General features: G+C 39.5%; 1 protein-coding gene across 2 annotated transcripts in view; it reads right to left on the reverse strand.

Annotated features, from left to right (window-relative positions):
• TMEM245 (transmembrane protein 245) overlaps window positions 1-18,321 on the reverse strand; it is an 80,145-nt gene that overhangs the window by 22,590 nt on the left and 39,234 nt on the right. For both annotated transcript variants that reach the window (XM_065667748.1, XM_065667747.1), the window contains 3 exons: window positions 17,288-17,419; window positions 10,037-10,159; window positions 4,634-4,779 (listed from right to left, as the gene is read on the reverse strand). In XM_065667748.1, the coding sequence (XP_065523820.1) occupies window positions 4,634-4,779; window positions 10,037-10,159; window positions 17,288-17,419 (401 nt within the window). The remainder of the gene's footprint in view (window positions 1-4,633; window positions 4,780-10,036; window positions 10,160-17,287; window positions 17,420-18,321) is intronic.

Raw genomic sequence — 18,321 nt, forward strand, 5'->3', positions numbered from 1 at the left:
AATCCAGACAAAGGCACCACCTCCCTATTCCAGGGGTAAAGGACAACAATTTTCCTTCTTATGAAGTGAAATAGGTGATTTATGAACTAACTTGATTTTACAGAACCTTTCTGAACAAAGCAAATCTCACACTGATATGTCCAGGTAACAGCCCTCCCCTACCCTCAAAATACTCATTATTCATGCAATAATGAGTATTTTATACCCTCAAATACATACTCAAAATACATCATTACTCATGCAATTATAATTACCATGAAATTTTCACTAACTAGTACTGAGAACTAAAATCATCTAAACAAAGTACACCGGTCCAAGTGCTTCTCACATTTCTAAAGGAAGTCATCTTCCTCACCCTGACAGAGTGCTGCTGAAAGAATTCCTGCAACCTACTCCAGGATAATCTTTCTGTGACAGTCACCAGTCCCCTTCCTAACAAAGGGATTTCTTTCCAAATTATCAGTCTTCCTTCAGTGCCAGGTAAAATTAGGGAGGTCATTCTGGGAGTTATTAAAAAATGCCTGAGAGACAATGCAGTCATTCATTGCTGGCAGCACAAGTTCACAAGGGGAAAGTCCTGTTTAATTCAAAACAAACTCTATGGACTTTGCACAGTGCTGGGTGTTCCCTAAAGTCACCTTGTCCTTCAAGGGCCTCCAAGTGATCTGTCTGTCATTCAATGCTCTGCCCTTGTACCATTAGGCTACCCAAGCAAGCCCTCAGGTCAGGCATGGCATGACTTGCCCTTGCCAAACACATGCTGGTTTTTACTACCTGACATGTATTGCTGGCATTTTGCCTTCCTCTGTCCTGGATGAACAGATTTCCTATCAAAGATATTTATATGAGGGCATTTCATCCCATGGCTTGGAGCAGGTTATTCTACTATTTCCATAGTTCTTTAAAACTTCTGCAGTATCACCACGCAGTATCACCTTTTTTTCTGCTTCTACTCAAGCACAAATTAACATCTGAAGTACTGTGACAAAAAGAGTCAGATTCAACAACTGGCCCAAAATAGGCTGGAAAGCTGTTCTTACCCCAGTGCAACTTATAAATCAATCCACGGGCACAGGTAACTGTCACTGTCTATGAAAACTCATAATCAAGGGAATTAGAAAAATATTTATAAAATCTATAGCTACTTACAGTCCAACACAACAAAAATCACAACACAGCTCAAATGACAGAAACTCCAATGGGAAAAGGCCATGGCTTCCACTAGGTACTTGCTGGATAAGAGCTTCAAGTTAAGGAATTTCTTGAGTTAAAGAAACTGTTTGCTGATCGCCCTTCTCTTCTTCCCCCTCTCCATTCTCTTCACAAGTAGAATCATAGAATAGTTAGGGTTGGAAATGACCTCAAGATCATCTAGTTCCAACCCTCCTGCCATGGGCAGGGACACCTCACACTAAACCATCCCACCCAAGGCTCTGTCCAGCCTAGCCCTGAACACCGCCAGGGATGGAGCATTCACAACTTCCCTGGGCAACCCATTCCAGTGCCTCACCACCCTCACAGGAAAGAATTTCCTCCTTATATCCAATCTAAACTTCCCCTGTTTAGGTTTTAATACATTACCAACTGTCCTATCACTACAGTCCCTAATGAAGAGTCCCTCCCCAGCATCCTTATAGGCCCCCTTCAGATACTGGAAGGCTGCTATGAGGTCCCCACGCAGCATTCGCTTCTCCAGGCTGAACACAGCCCCAGCTTTCTCAGCCTGTCTTCATACGGGAGGTGCTCCAGTCCCCTGATCATCCTCGTGGCCCTCCTCTGGACTTGTTCCAACAGTTCCAAGTCCTTTTTATGTTGAGGACACCAGAACTGCACACAATACTCCAAGTGAGGTCTCACAAGAGCAGAGTAGAGGGGCAGGATCACCTCCTTTGACCGGCTGGTCACGCTCCTTTTGATGCAGCCCAGGATACGGTTGGCTTTCTGGGCTGCAAGCGCACACTGAAGCCGGCTCGTGTTCATTTTCTCATAGACCAACACCCCCAAGTCCTTCTCTGCAGGGCTGCTCTGAATCTCTTCTCTGCCCAACCTGTAGCTGTGCCTGGCATTGCTCTGACCCAGGTGTAGGACCTTGCACTTGGCATGGTTAAACTTCATAAGGTTGGCATCAGCCCACCTCACAAGCATGTCAAGGTCCCTCTGGATGGCATTCCTTCCCTGCAGCGTATAAACCGAACCATACAGCTTGGTGTCATCAGCAAACTTCCTGAGGGCGCACTCAATCCCACTGTCCATGTCACAAAGTAAGTAGCAAAAGACACAAAGAACAGACTTCCTTGACTGTATCCAAGTTTCCCAGCGCTTTTGATGAACCCATTTTAAGTAAAAGAGCAACAGAAGTAATTACAACATGGAAGAAGAGTGTTTTCATGTCATGTGGTCCATAAGAAATAGAGATGTAACAGCATCTCTTGCCAGAAGGATCCCTGCCCTCTGGAGAAGACTAGTTGTCCTAGAAGTAGGACTAATAGCCTTGTGCACATGCTACATCCTGCTGAAGAGTGATGGGAGATGGAATACAGCTGGTGACTTTCAATATTTATAACCTGGTCTTTCTATACTTTTGGTCAATTTAAATGCATCAGTGTTTTGAGGCGGATTCAGGTTGTGTAATTATGCAACAGTCTAATGATGAAACTGACTACAGAAGGTTCATTATTTGAAGAAACAGATGGAGCCTCTTCCTCCCATCACACCACCAAGCATTAACATCCATTTTGCATACTTTTTATAGATGAGGTGAACAAGACACTATTAGGTTCCTGCCCCTCTAGCAATAACTTATCTTCAAAAACAAAGGATAACTGCTGCTTTGTGACAAAAACAATGGCTTGCAGTGGCAATTGTTTTCCATATGGCACCAAATTCCAACTAGGCACCAAATACAGGCTAATACCAAACAAATAAGGATGAGTGATTCAGGCTACCTTAGCTAACACAGACTGAGTTCTCTTGTATATAGCAAGTAGCTTCACATTCCACATTCTCCAGACACTTGCTTTTTCTTATAGTTCCTGCAGTTATTGATGCCTGCTGGCTCTTTCCTACTCATTTTCCTGTGGCTTCTCTAACATCTTTTTTTTTTTTCTTTCCATCATTCAGAAGTCTAACAAATATCTTGCATCACCTGTGTCCCAGACCTATAAACTTAAAATTGCATTTAATACAATCTTCTTTGCAGAGTACCTGCACCCACAGAAGCCATGTCCTATTTTTGCCACTATTCCCCTCTATCAAGGCTAAAAAGAACAATTTTTCAGACAGTTTTCAGTTTCTAGATTGCTTGCGTTCTTCAGAAGAGATAGAACTGAGATATTAACCATGTGATCAATAAAAACCTCAATAGCAGTCACTCAAGTGAAGGGCTATTAATGTTTTGGCAGATTTCCAAATCTGTTGCTTTCTACTTGGATTGCCCCTTCAATTCAGCTGACTACAGCAGTTACAACTATTATTCAAGATCTTTCACAGCATGATATAACCTTCTCATTGTCAAAACATATCCAGAAACAGCTTAATTCCAGTAACAGATAACACTTACTTGTAAAGTGTACCCAAGAACAATGGCAAACATTTGGCAATGAGTTTGGGAAGCAAGACTGTCGTTTTAAAGTCTATTCTTGTTGTGTATGTATGTGCAAGAAGACACAGAAAGCAGCACTGTGAGACAATGGCTGCATAGAATTTAGCATGGAGACTGCTGTCTCTGCCCAGTCCATCAACTTTTTTCAAAAAATTGACTGATGACTTAAACACCATATTTAAAATCCATTAATCACGTTACCAACATGTTAGTCTCAAGCTGCTAACAGGTGAAAGCTGACAGGTTCACTCATCTGTGATGAATGAAATACATTACTATACCACCCCAAAAATTGCCTTACTGTGAAACCTCAGTGAACCATACTTAAACACACACACACAAAAGGCTTCCTTCAGTTACTGTAGTAGTTTAGAGGTGAAACACAAGAATGGCAACTAAGCATGAAACACTGCAGATGCACTCTGGAGGTGTAGTACAGCACTGCTGTAAGGGGGATAAGGAGAGCACTCCCCTATTGTTCCCTTTGGTGTAATTTGATTCATGGAGATCATGAACTAGATTTCTTTCAGATGAAACAAAACTGGAAAATGCACTCCAGGACCATATTTAATACATTTCAGCTGCAAATGGGTACTTAGTCCCCAAGATTAGACTAAAATTAGTTCAATCTAAGTAACTCTGAAATGCGTACAGCACAGATGTCAGGTCTCCATTTCAACTGTTTTGCTATATGAATTTGCTCCTACTGAACTGCGTTAGTTGTTAATGCCACACAGCTGCAAACACACTGTGCTTAGGGATGTCATGAAATACTAGCATTCACGAGTACTAGTTTTATGAAATACTAGTATTCACTACAGCACTGACCTCTGAAAATTTTTTAAGCAAGTCCAATCACATTGCTCTTTTAACAACCAAGGGGTAAAATAACCAGCACTAGGTTCTTGAAAATCTGTCAAGATTGGCAACTCATCTTTGAAACACAAGTTGTTGCAATTGCTAAGTATTTATAGGTAAACTTCAAATTTAAAAAAGTAATTTTCTGGAAAGGGCAAGAAATCAACAACATACCTTATTGCTTCCTCCACAGATTGACCCACTATATTTGAGGAGGGACCTGGCTGAGACAAAGGTGTCAGGCTAATCACCCACTTTACTGGCTTGTAGTATTCATCACTGGAGCTCAACAGGTAGAACAGTGTGGTCAGAAAAATCACCTGCAAAACAAATTGGAGTTTTAAGTTAAAAGGCAATAAACACTTTCCAGAACTACAGTATACAGCTATGCTTCAGATACTGGACATCATTTGAAAGCCACAAAATACTATACCACAAAGTTGGATGTAGAAAAACACACAAGAGCTAGAAGAGTAATTTTCTCCCCTGCTCCACAAAGGACTTACCAGTTATAACTAAACATTATAAAACTTTCAGCCCTGTTCAGGCCCTTCCCAAAGTCACATGGAGATCAAACAAGTAGAATGCTGCATTTTTTATTTTTTTTACCCAGCATGTTTAGCAGAGTGAAGAATTGCTGAATAGCAACGACAACAAAAAAATAACAACCTCAAAACCCAAACCAACACAATTAACACCACCACTATCACTACAAAGCCAAATAAATCAGAGTTGTCTCAAGAATCATTATGCAGCTGGGTATCAGATATGAATTAAACACAAACTCGCAAACAGAAAATCTGTAATATTTATTAGGCTAGCAATCCTGAATATACTCTTGTGAGTCTGAAGATGAATCTCAGCAGAAGTGATGGCAGTTCCACTGTTTCAGTTTAAACACCAAAAAAAATACAATCAGATTTTATTAGCTTCCTGTATGTTGCAGTCCACTAGGTTTTCCTTATTTTTCTCTTAGTGGGTTCAGCAATTTCTGGGGCTAAGCCTACATCAATGTGTCCATCTCGAAACAGAATACCTCAAACAAGGAAAATCCATCCCATATGCTCTAGTAGTAAACGATGGCTTATATGTGGTTCATCTGCAAGCTTTAGATTTTCCTTCTTCCTAAGATTTAAAAGAATTCTTTCACTTGCCTTACTTCCAAACTACTCATATGCTAGGATAAACCACATCTTAATCTTTTGATAAGCCAAACAACCTGGCCTCCATAAATCTTACCTGCAAGCTTTTTATCCAGTCTGCAGACACTTCATACCCTTTTTCTCTCTGAACACACTTGGAAAAAAAAAACCCATGCAAACACCACAACATGCAGTATTTCATCACCAATCTCAAGAATGTCATCCATTTGTGTCTATTCCCATCTCTTTTCTATTCAGTAAAATCTTATTACTGCTTCCCACCATGCTTCCAGCCTTTAACTTGGAAGTCTAACACTGCTGTTCACCTACTGTGACCTCTTTCCAAAATGTCGAATACAGGATGAGGCTGTATTCCATCTTCCCAGGTGTGTAACTGCCTTGGGTGATACACCAATCTACGCACTAAAACAAGTCACATGCTACAGATATTACTTCCTACTGAATGTCTGGATGGAAGATGTATTTTTCAAAATGGAGACTCTGAACAATGTGTCCATTATTTCTATGCTTTAAAGCACATACTTTTAAACCGTTTATCAACTCAAAATTCACCATTTTAATTTTTATTCAAGATGACTAGAACTGGACTGAAATGCAATCAGCTGAAAAGCTAACACATCAAAAATTACCTTGTTGGCAAATTTAAATTAGTTTGTGATGCTTTTAGCCAGCAAAAACCTCTTCTGAAGCAACTTAAAAATCCTACAAAACAAAAAATCTAAGAGCACAATTGAAGTTGGAGCAGTGCTTTCTTTTAAAGACAGCTCTACCTAGACAGAATTTAAACAAGTTCCTTTTGTTTCACATTTAGAAAACAAAAAAAATCCTTCCCGAAGTAGCCCATTATCTTTTGTAAGAAGAAGATGTGACATTTTCAAGAGAGTCAGCTTTTTCAGCTAACACTGCTGGCTAGACCACAGCAACACACAAAATGGGCTCAAACGCTGCCTACCTAGCATTAGGGTTCAGTCTATTCAAAATGTAAAAATTCCATTCCAAACCTCCATTAAAAGACAGGGAGACGGGTAAGGATATTAGGCCAGGCAGCAGTCAAAGATGCAGCAATTAAACTAGATCAAAAACTCTGAAACTATTTGCTGTCACATTCCAAATGAACTCTATACAAAAGCTCTTTCTCCTTACCGGAGAATAGTGAGAGTTCTCCCAGGAAACTGTAAACTTCTTAAATTAAGACTTTCCAAAAAGAGAACTTAAATTAAAAATGGATTGTTAAAGATACCCATCTTTGGAAATCAAATTATTGAAAAAACATCTCACTACAGCAAAAGACCTAAGTATGCTTTGAGACCCCAGAAGAACAAGAACTGTTAAGGTCACTTCTGGCCTTCTCCTCCTGACTTGAAAGATGTTTTTCTTTAACTCTGAAGGAAGGAACATGAATAGCAGGTAAATCTAACAATGACATAATACCAAATGGGGTTCGGTAACAACACACATCACAATTTAAGAAAGCTGCAGTGATTTATCCTAGGGTCACATCTGGATTTTCTTGGCTTATTACATTAAGCTGCTGCAGCAGATTAAGAGGAAAAAAAGCCCAAGGAAAAATTAAGAAGCAGTTATGTTATTTCTACATGGACTCCATGACAGTTCAGTTAAGCTAACCTAAAAAGTACTGTTAAGATTCAACCATCCAAATTCTCACAGCAATTACCATTTTCATTTACTTATTGCCTCAAATAACAGACTGCATCTTAACTTATGCAGGCTATTCACTGAATATTCAAAATTTATGTCCTTTCTCTTTCAGTCATAAGCTGTTAACAAATGCATGCTAAACACTACTGAAACAAGTTCCATCAATTTACCTTTTCATGTTTTAAGAAAATCTGTTTAGATTTTGTAGCAAGATATCTTCTTCCTCAAAGTAAGAAACCATGCCTCTGAATGGACACAACAGCCCGTGAAACACATAGTGCAAACAAGACTAAGTTACAGTACTCTCCCATAGCATTTAACAGTATTAATAACTACTACTTCAATGCAAATTTTAAATGTCTTCAAAAGAGGTACCTCATACAGTTACAAGAACACCAATACTTAGAGATGACATTTTCTATGCACAGAAATGGGAGGCAAGCATAACCCATTACCTTGATGTATTTGAAGTATAGTACAATACAGGACAAACACTTCCAGTATTTCCAATTTATTAGTTCTGCTGTTTACATTTAAAAGGCTACCATTACAAAGAATCTACAGAAAGAACCTGAAAATGTATTAAAACAAATATTCCCTATATATATAAAATTACTTTCATACTCTGCCCAAAAGGAGTGAAAAATGTAAGTCATGGTTAAATCCAAGAGACCAAGAGTGCAGGACTGGCATGTTTTGGTGGAGAAAGCTTTACATGATCATTTTAAATAACATGTTCAACCTACAGTAGAAGCAGAAGGAAACAGATTAGCCTTTAGGGCATCTAATCTTTACAAGGATTCCAACACAGCGATATCCCAACTAGCTCTGCTAAACCAGCTGCCTGCACAGTGCCCCAGCAAGTGGCAGAACCCTGCTGACAGACAAAAAGGCAGGATCATGCATCACAAACGGCATGTAATGAACTTGGTGGAAATCATTAGACATCTAGGGTTAAATTTTGCATCTGAACAATTAAATGCATTCAAGTCATCTACATTTATTATCCAAACTTGTCATTTTTAAGTATACTGACTTCTCAGACACTGTCTTCAGTATGTCATGGGTGAAGCTGTGGACTAAGGAAGAAATTAAATATTCCCATGCAATCTTTATTAACTGAAAGATAACTAGAGAACTACAAAATTAAGTGGCAGTGGTTTTCTTCAGCTCAAAACAGCTGTTCCATTAAGTCTTATTGTGAACTGCTAGTTCCTAAGTATTGAAAACGATCCACACAGCTGCCTTGAAATGTTGTTAAGCATGATTTCAATTTTGCAGTTTGGTCTAAAAAGACCTCCATCCTGAGCAGGCATCAATGAAGGCAATGAAGTTAAACTGGCAAAACACTTTGTTCTCTAACAAATGTTTTTGGATCCTGAATTAAAAACCAGGATGTAGATTTCAGTCAAGCTTCCAAGATTAGTATTTGTTTAGTTAAAACAGGAAGAAGTCACAGGCCAATGTTTTAGATTTTAAGTAGTAGCTGCCACAGTGATTAAGATGAAAGAAGTTACCTCTACCATTATAAATTATTCCAGACAGCTGTGGCATTTAGAAACAAAAGAAACTATAAACTATCTAGCTCCCATAATACTCTAAAAAGTAGACTCATAGTTGGAAAAGACCTTAAGATCATCTAGTTCCAACCACCCTGTCATGGGCAGGGATGCCTCACACTAGACCATGATGCCCAAGGCCCTGTCCAACCTCATCTGGAACACTGCCAGGGATGGAGCATTTAGCACTTCTTTGGGCAACCTGTTCCAGTGCTTCACTACTCTCACAGTAAAAAATTTCTTCCTTGTATCCAACCGAAATCTCCCGTTTAAATTGGAACCCATTACCCATTGTCCTATTGCTACGCTCCCTGATGAAGAGTCCTTCAGCATCCTTGTGGGCTCCCTTCAGCTATTGGAAGGCTGCTATGAGGTCTCCATGCAGCTTCTCTTTCTCCAGGCTGAACAGCCCCAACTTTCTCAGCCTGTCTTCATACAGGAGGTGCTCCAGTCCCCTGATCATCCTTGTGGCCCTCTGGACTTGCTCCAACAGCTCCATGTCCTTCTTATGTTGAGGACACCAGAAAAATGTCTGAACCCCAAGTGTGGTCTCAGTAATAACACCCTTTAAAGAAAACACCTTTAACAAAAAGGTGTCAGAGCTACTCTGTGGGCAATAACATTAATAAGAACTTTGTGTATGAAAGCTTTATGCTATTAAGAACTCACAGCAGTTAAATGAAAACAACCCAACAACCCTTTTATACAGATTTGCTGAAGACATTTCAGTAAAAATGGGAATATAAAGAAACCCCTGTAAAATAAATACTTTTGCTGACATTCCCCAGTAACAATTTTTTCTATCTTCTGAGTGTATTGGCTTGTTTATGAAGACATGCCGTAGGATTTCAGCAGCAGTGTAGGCTATTGTTGTGGTTTAAACTCCCAGCAACTAAGTACCACACAGCTACTAAGTTACAGCTCAGTATCTTCAAGGCCAGAAAGAAGAGTTTTCCATGAACAGAATGACAGGAAAACTGCAGCTCCTTAACATGGAAGTTAAGGACACGAATCTTGTCCTTTGCTTAGAATGCCCTCAAAGCACAGATTTGAAAGTTGCAAAATATTAAAAGAATTTTGGTGTTAGGTAAGATTAGAAGATCTTTTCAATGCTTTAGGTTTGATTTGTTACAACATGCACAAAAATAGGTTCCTTCAGTAAAATGGACCATGTAAACCGATGACATACTACTTACCACTGAAAGCACAAAATTGAGAAGAGCTGTCCCACTATAGAAAAGGATTGTCACCAATGTTGTAACTGTAGTAAACAAGAGGCTCACGTTCCGACTCATCACTATCCACAAAGACTCCAGGATCTGGAAAAGGAAGTGAAGGGAAGACAAAGTCAGATACCAATGGTCTTATGAGGAATGGCTGAGGGAGCTGGGGTTGCTGTCTGGGGAAGAGAAGGCTCAGGGGGGACCTTATCACTCTCTACAGCTACCTGAAAGGAGGCTGCAGTGAGGAGGGGGTCAATCTTTATTCCCAAGTAACAAGTGTCAGGACAAGACGAAATGGCCTTAAATTGCACTAGGGGAGGCTTTAGGATATTATTTAGGGTATTAGGAAAATTTTCTTCACCGAGAGGGTGCTCAGGCATTGGAACAGGCTGCCCAGGGCAGTGGTGGAATCACCATCCCTGGATGTGTTCAAAAACCATGTAGACGAGGCCCTCAGTGACACGGTTTAGTGGTGGTCTTGGCAGTTCTGGGGTAATGGCTGGACTAGATGATCTTAAAGGTCTTTTCCAACCTAGCTGATTCTACGAGTTTATGGTACTAACTAGGACAGAAAACTGCTTACAGAGTGATTCATCTCCATCAAGCCATAGAAAGACGGTATTAAAAAAAAAAAAAATCATCTTCCCTCATTCCTAAATCACAGCAGGTAATATCAAGTGAAAATGTCCACTTTACCAGAGCCAAGTTTCTAGGCAGACAGTTACAAGGGTTTAGACTTTTTCTTCCAATGATCAAATCACTTCATTATGCAAAATCACAAAAAAATCTAGATGTGGTGACACTTGTTTATTGTGATTAACATTGGCACCAAGTGAAAGCAGATCTTGGGAGAGAAAACTCAACTTTTCAAAAGCAGAAATGCTAAAACACAAAGAACAAGGAGTAACATCACACGGTAGAAATAAATCTGAAAACAGCTTCAAATCAAATAATAGAATTACTCCTTTAATAAATGCTTTTAAAACATTTTATGGTAATGAGATATATAATTTTTATGATGCCTGCAGACAACTATACAAGTGGTGATTTGGAAGAGGGATGCATCAGTTAGAGAATTAATTATGGAAGACAAACAATGCTAGACAACCTATTAAATTTTGTACTGGCTTAGGGAACTGATTGCTTCTTAGTTAAAGACAGTAAAGAGCAGTTTTGAGACATGCCTTTAAATACAGAATACCGACTACAGCCAAATTAGTTTATGTATAGATGCAGGCACATCAATCTGAATAGGGCAGCAACTTCACGAGGTATTAAGGACATAAAGACATGGCACAGTATGCCCCATGAAGGCATCCTAAAAGCAATGCAGAGTTGTTTCATAACAAATACTTCATTCAGAAGGAAAACAGTAAGAATGTATTAGCCAAATTGATTCAAACATATAAAAGAAGCAAGGTTACAGACAAAAAGCCATACCTTCTTTCAGACAAACTAACTGGAAAAACTGTAAAAGTTCTGACACAAAAGCCTTTTCTCCAGGTTTAAAGCTGTAAGTAAAGACTTAAAAACTAGCAACAATTACTCTTGGTTTAACGAATATCTTAAGCTGAATTAAATAAATAAAAAAAAAAACCAAAACCAACTAACGACACCCCCTTCCAATAGCTGGCATTTATAAAGCAGAGAAAAGAGGGTAAGCTGTGTGATCACCTCCCCCTTAGAACTGATTAAAACATAGAGAAGATAATTTATTAAGCGTAAACTTGTGAGAGAATAAGTGCTGGAATAAGTGAATTAAAACCCACAGTAAAACCAGAAAGAGCTACTTAGCTCCTGCTTCTCACTATTTAATGGGAATTATTAATTTTAAGGCTCATATTTTGAACAGACTTTATTAGCGTCTCTTGAGTTTTCAAGTGAGGCTAGCAGTGAAGAGGATGTTCTTCCACTGGTACGTGTTCCCTTCTTCTATGGATTAAGAACTAATCCTGAGGGTACAACAGCGGTATAAATTCACACAGCCACTAGGTAACTTCATTAAACGTACAGTACACTATGAGCACTGTAAACACAGAGGAGAGTGATTTTTGGGGGGAACAGACTGCAGTTAAAGCAGAGCCCTTTCAGTTAGTAGTCAGTAAAAACAGTACATAGTAACAGGCCATAAACTGTAGCCTAACTGTGCAAGGCTCCAGTCCTAGATGTTTAATCCTGTTAACAGAACTCGGCATGTGAAAAGGAGCTTGGTGCCACAGGTCTTCTGATATGATGTGGAGTTTAATCAGAGAACAGCAGCAAAAGCCTTCAAAATATGGACAGAGATCAAAAACAAAGGCCCCTGAAACACAAGCCACTCCTTGAGGAAGAAAGCATTGAAGATGTACAATCTTAAGAGCTAGGAAAAAACTGCTTTTCATTTAAGAAAATGCAGTAGCAACTAAGGAAGGTGGGAAGAGAGTAGCAACAAAACCAGGCAAGCAACAGGGCTAGGCACCCGCCATGACCCATAAAAGTAGTGGCTCTCCAAGTGTTACATAGCATGTAGCCCAGGGTAGAGATCAAGGGGCGGGAGCTGTCCAGAAAAAAAAACAAAATATAAAAGGACAAGCTCCTTCATTTGAGCAAAGATGTCCATTCCTGTTCCAGCTCTCCAGATTTAAAAGCTCATGAACCTGCTCACTTTGACTTCTGTGACTCAGATCATCAAGGATAGCAGCTACTACTGGTGCTAACTATACAGCATCAGCATGATTATAATCTATCCTCACAGCCCATGTAGGATATGATTGTTAAAGACTAACCACTTTGATAATAATTACTGGACTGTAAAACAAACAACTAGCATGAAGTGCGTTGTTAATGAAAGTTGGTCTAGTAAGGTGTTTTTTTAAAGATCAAAACTAGGCTGATTTATCAGTCTTCTGAATACTAATCAGAACAATCATTAATTCCCACCCTTGCACACCATCACTTGGCAAGGCACCAGCTGAGCAGATGACACTAGTGACAAGGAGAGGGGCATGGTCTATCTGTTACAAGAGATTGTACACTGACTAGGGGGTGCTGGTCAATGTGAAACTGAACATGAGCCAGCTTCAGTGTGTGCTGGCAGGCCAGAAAGCCAACCGTATCCTGGGCTGCATCAAAAGCAGCTTGACCAGCAGGTCAAAGGAGGTGATCCTGCCCCTCTACTCTGCTCTTGTGAGACTTCACCTGGAGTATTGTGTGCAGTTCTGGTGTCCTCAACACAAAAAGGACATGGAACTGTTGGAACAAGTCCAGAGGAGGGCCACGAGGATGATCAGGGGACTGAAGCACCTCCCGTATGAAGATGGGCTGAGAAAGTTGGGTCTGTTCAGCCTGGAGAAGAGAAGGCTGTGTGGAGACCTCATAGCAGCCTTTCAGTAATGGGTTTAAACTTAAACAGGGGAAGTTCAGGGTAGATAAAAGGAAAATGTTCTTTACTGTGAGGGTGGTGAGGCACTGGAATGGGTTGCCCAAAGAAGTGGTAAATGCTCCATCCCTGGCAGTGTTTAAGGCCAAGCTAGACAGAGATGGCATAGCCTGGTGTGAGGCATCCCTGCCCATGTCAGGGGGGTTGGAACTACATGGCATTAAGGTCCTTTCCAACCGAAACCATTCTGTGGCTCAGGCTGGGAAAGTTTCCTTCAAAACAGTATGTTTCTCCAGTATAGGTTGTATTTGTTTAACATTTTCCCTATAAGTTTTAGCCTCAGGAGCTGATAAACCAAGAATATACAACTGCAGTTAGTTTGAATGCTGTTAAAAAGTGGCTCAATCAGTATCGGGTTCTCCTAGAAGAACATCCTTGTTAGGTAGTCATAGATCTGTTGAACCAGTTATCACTAGCATTTGCTTTCAAGCACGTCTCTGAATGAGTACCTTACTAGGGAAAGAAAAAAAGAAAAGAAAATAAAAAGGGATGGTTGTTGAATTGTTAGTGAAGAACAGACTGTATGAGCCATAAACTTAGGAGATTACTTGAAAAAATCCTCAGGCCAGAGAAAACATTAGGAGATGTGGTAACTCAGTGAAATATTTGAGAAATTGACTTGATTTGGAACACATACATCAATCCTGCTAAAGGCACAGACAGAGAAACCAAACTGAGCTGAAGGTCTCTGTGTATGTCTTAATGGAAAGTCTTCTGTCTTTGTGTCTGGGACGTCTCTGAATGAGATCTAGCTGCTGGTGGAATGATGGATATTCTTGTGCAAGAAGCGAAGAGATCAATTTAAGGAGACATTAGCAAGGGAGTTCTGAGTCATCATGCACAGATTTAGCCAGCACTAATTTACTTTTCAAGGTTTCAGGCCTTCAAGAAATGGAGGAAAGTGTATGAATGGAAAAACATGTGAGTGGGAAAGGAATGAGGCTTTACTTTTCAGAAATTAAACCCCAGCAGTCCAGCTATGTATTGCGTATTTCAGTCACCAGAAAAACTACCTTGGAGTAGAGCATAGCGTGCAAAATTTGAGGCATGAGTGAGAATCAACTGTAGTCCTCTCCCCAAACTAAGAATAGGATGAAATGAATCCAGCTTCAGAAATACATCACTGAATAACCTGTTTCATAACACCACTGCTTTTAAAGAATACTGGAAAACTCTTAAGCTGAAAGGCAGCAGTATTACTAACACCAAAGCTTTTAGGAAAAGGAGAAAAAAGAAAAAAAGCAAATTGATGATTTAGAAAAGCTCCCCCACAATCCCCACCACACAGAATACACTCAACAAAAAAAAAATTAATCCCCAAGTCCCACAAACCATAAAAAAGCAAACAAAACCCAGAACAAGTTCCTCAAAAGCACCCACATAATTTAAGTTTTAATTTTTAATTCCTATATTTATACTTTGAATTTTTATATTTCATTTTTATTGACCTTTTCCCAATTCAGTATGTCATTCTAATAACCCATTGTTCTTCTTCAAAATACCAAGATAGACTTTCATGCTCTGATAAAAGCATAAATCCAAAATAAAGTAAGGCTCCATTGTACCCTAGGGTAGGCAAGCAGTTTTGAAACACCAGACTCAAGTAAAAATTATTCCTATTTTAGAATCATAGAACCATAGAATAGTTAGGGTTGGAAAGGACCTTAAGATCATCTAGTTCCAACCCCCCTGCCATGGGCAGGGACACCTCGCACTAAACCATGGCTCCCAAGGCTCTGTCACACAGAATCCCAAGGGTTGGAAGGGACCTAAAAAGATCATCTAGTCCAACCCCCCTGCAAGAGCAGGGTAACCTACAGTACATCACACAGGAACTTGTCCAGGCGGGCCTTGAATATCTCCAGTGTAGGAGACTCCACAACCCCCCTGGGCAACCTGTTCCAGTGCTCTGTCACTCTTACAGTAAAGAAGTTCTTCCTGATGTTAACGTGGAACTTCCTATGTTCCAGTTTACACCCATTGCCCCATGTCCAACCTGGCCTTGAACACCGCCAGGGATGGAGCACTCACAACCTCCCTGGGCAACCCATTCCAGTGTCTCACCACCCTTACAGTAAAGAATTTCTTCCTTATATTCAATAACTTATCCTGTTTAAGTTTGAACCCGTTACCCCTTGTCCTATTACTACAGTCCCTAATGAAGAGTCCCCCCTCAGCACCTTTATAGGACTCCTTCAGATACAGATGATTTTCATATCTCCAAGTTTTAATGACCTAAACAAGCACAGAAATCAGATTTTCATCAGTTTTAGTTTGACATATCAGTGTTAGATTTATGCAAAGCATCGTGGATGAGCAAGCCAGCAAAGAAAATGCTACCTGATAAGGATGTGAAATCAGGATTCAGAGGTATGCTGACTGGTTTACAGTCTGTCACTAAGGACATGAGGGTATGGAGAAACAGGGCAGGTGTTCCCCCCCAGCTGATGAGTAATGAGTTCATGGAAATAAACAGGAAAGCAAGTCAACTGCTGGCACTTTTCTTCCTGAACTTCTAAACCAGATTTCAGCAGTAAAGCAATGCTAGCTAGATGGAAATTTTATTATTAATGCATTTGTCTTAAATATTTATTCTCTTTACACCATTTCCTGCATTATTCTAGCCTATTTAGATTACTGAAGCACACCACAGTTTCTAAGCACTGTGCGGCAATGCTGTAAATTACATGGCTAGCACCTATCGTGTAGTTTCTCCTCCTCCTCTCTCTTGCCTAGAAGAAAACTCTGTATTTAACTGATGATGTGCTGTGTATTGTTATAACTCTGCCTCAAGTGCGCACAGTCAACTTCAAGAAAGTATTAAGCAAATTTCACTATGAACTGAAAAAAGGTTCAACACAGTAAGAACTTTTTCTTGACTCACATCTTCTATGATAGAGACTGTAAGCATTTAAGCAGCAGTTAAGGGAGGACAGGAAAAGCACGTATGCCCATCAGCCTAAACAAAGAACTGCCTTGAGACAAACAGTAGCTTTAATTGCATCCACGGAAATGTTACGTTGTGAATTAGGTATAAATAATATTCTTCCAAAACAGATAAATAGTAACCTGAAGATACTTCTAGTTTATGCTAACAGCTCAAGTCAAGAGATGAGCTATATCAGGGACTGACTCTGTGTATATTAAGCAATTCAGACTTAACATCATTTTTTTAGGGAAATGTAGTTGCTTCAGTTTGGATTGCTTTCAATGCTTTTTCTTTTTCTCCTCATGAGCTGAAAGGTCCAGTGTATTAATTCAGGAACTCATACACTGTAAAATATTAATTTGATTCTCCACAGAACTTTAATAAAAGAAGAGGGAAACAGGCTGCTTTCAACGCAATGAATAATAATTTGAGGAAAAAAAAAATGCAAGACTACCAACAAAAAAAACTTTTGTTTTCACAAGCTCTTGGTCAATAGTTTCCTCAATTATAACCTATACAAATTGGTCTCTATTTTAAAAGAAAAAGACTACATGATATAAAGCATTTAAAACCAGCTTGCTGGAAAACCTACAGGTAATCCTACAGTAACAGCCTCTTTCAGGAAGTAGTGTGGGAAGCTAGTATTAATGAAGATGCTGAAATCTGGGGGTTTTCTTCATCACAACCAGTTCTGTTTGTATCCAAAGCAGGACAAAAACATCCCAAGCAGGCTTACAATAATTGCTAAGGTAATTCTAAGTAACACTGTTTCCATAATTTTCCATGTACTTGAATCCACAGCCTTAGTGGTAGCCCAAAGAAGAACTGCTATCAGTTAAAAATTAGACTGATTCCGTAATAAGGGCAAAAAATATACCGAAAGAAATGTTTCGATGTTCTCATGAACAAATGATGCAACATCTTGCCAGTCCAGGATATCACCAAGCCAGCTGTTTTGACGGTTTATGTGCCATTTGTGTCCTTTGTGTCTTCCAGAATGCGTTACATTCTTAAAAAGAGAAACAAAGATGTAAAGAAAACAGACATTTGAATAACTTACAGATGTGAGAAAGCTGAAGACTAATGTTTTCTTAATGAGGAACAGATCTAACATGCATCTGAATACTTAGAGCTGTTTTAACTGGCATCCTCAAAAATACTTCGATGTACTCTGTACACTGGAAAAATTGAAATCTGACAGAAAACCATAGTTAATTACCCCATATAATTACAGTTCTGTATATTGTACTGATTCACCTCAGTTAAACATTAGTTTTCCTGCTTGACTGATACAATGGTAGCTACCTTGCTTTATATGAGAGCACACAAGAAAGAGGTAATTATTTGAGTTACTGCCTACATAATTTACTGTTTGCAACATAAAACTTTTTCTAGTAGAACCCACAAAGGAAAATGCAAGCAGAAGCCAAAACAAGTAGTTCTCTCACAATTAGTGTCTACTGCTCCACTGGCAATGTTCAGTCATGCAAAAGCTAAAAGCTAACCTGGAAGTATGGAGGGTTTCTTCTGACTAAATACCTTTGCAACTGCAGCACAGCAAGACAACAGGAAATGGACATTACTGTAACCGCCAAGTCCTGGAATGGCTTCCCCCTTATGAAGCTGACTATTGTGCAACTGAATCCCACTTGATTACTGTCTAGCACGAGACTATTTAACTCAGCCTGGGACTGTGACAAGTGTTTCAGAGGATGATAAAATTCTACTGTAAACAAATCTAAGCAAACCCACTGACTACAACAGATCTCACCTTAACCTTTGACAGTAACAGACTTTAAGTTCTCAACCCTGATGTTTATATAAGCATCCTACTACTTCTGTTAGAAATTTCCAAAAGTTTTTAACTGTAACAGCCTGCATTCAAAAATGACAGTACCTCTTTTGTCATAC

The sequence above is a fragment of the Lathamus discolor genome, chromosome 2, assembly GCF_037157495.1.
Source record: "Lathamus discolor isolate bLatDis1 chromosome 2, bLatDis1.hap1, whole genome shotgun sequence".
NCBI classification, from domain to species: Eukaryota; Metazoa; Chordata; class Aves; order Psittaciformes; family Psittacidae; genus Lathamus; species Lathamus discolor.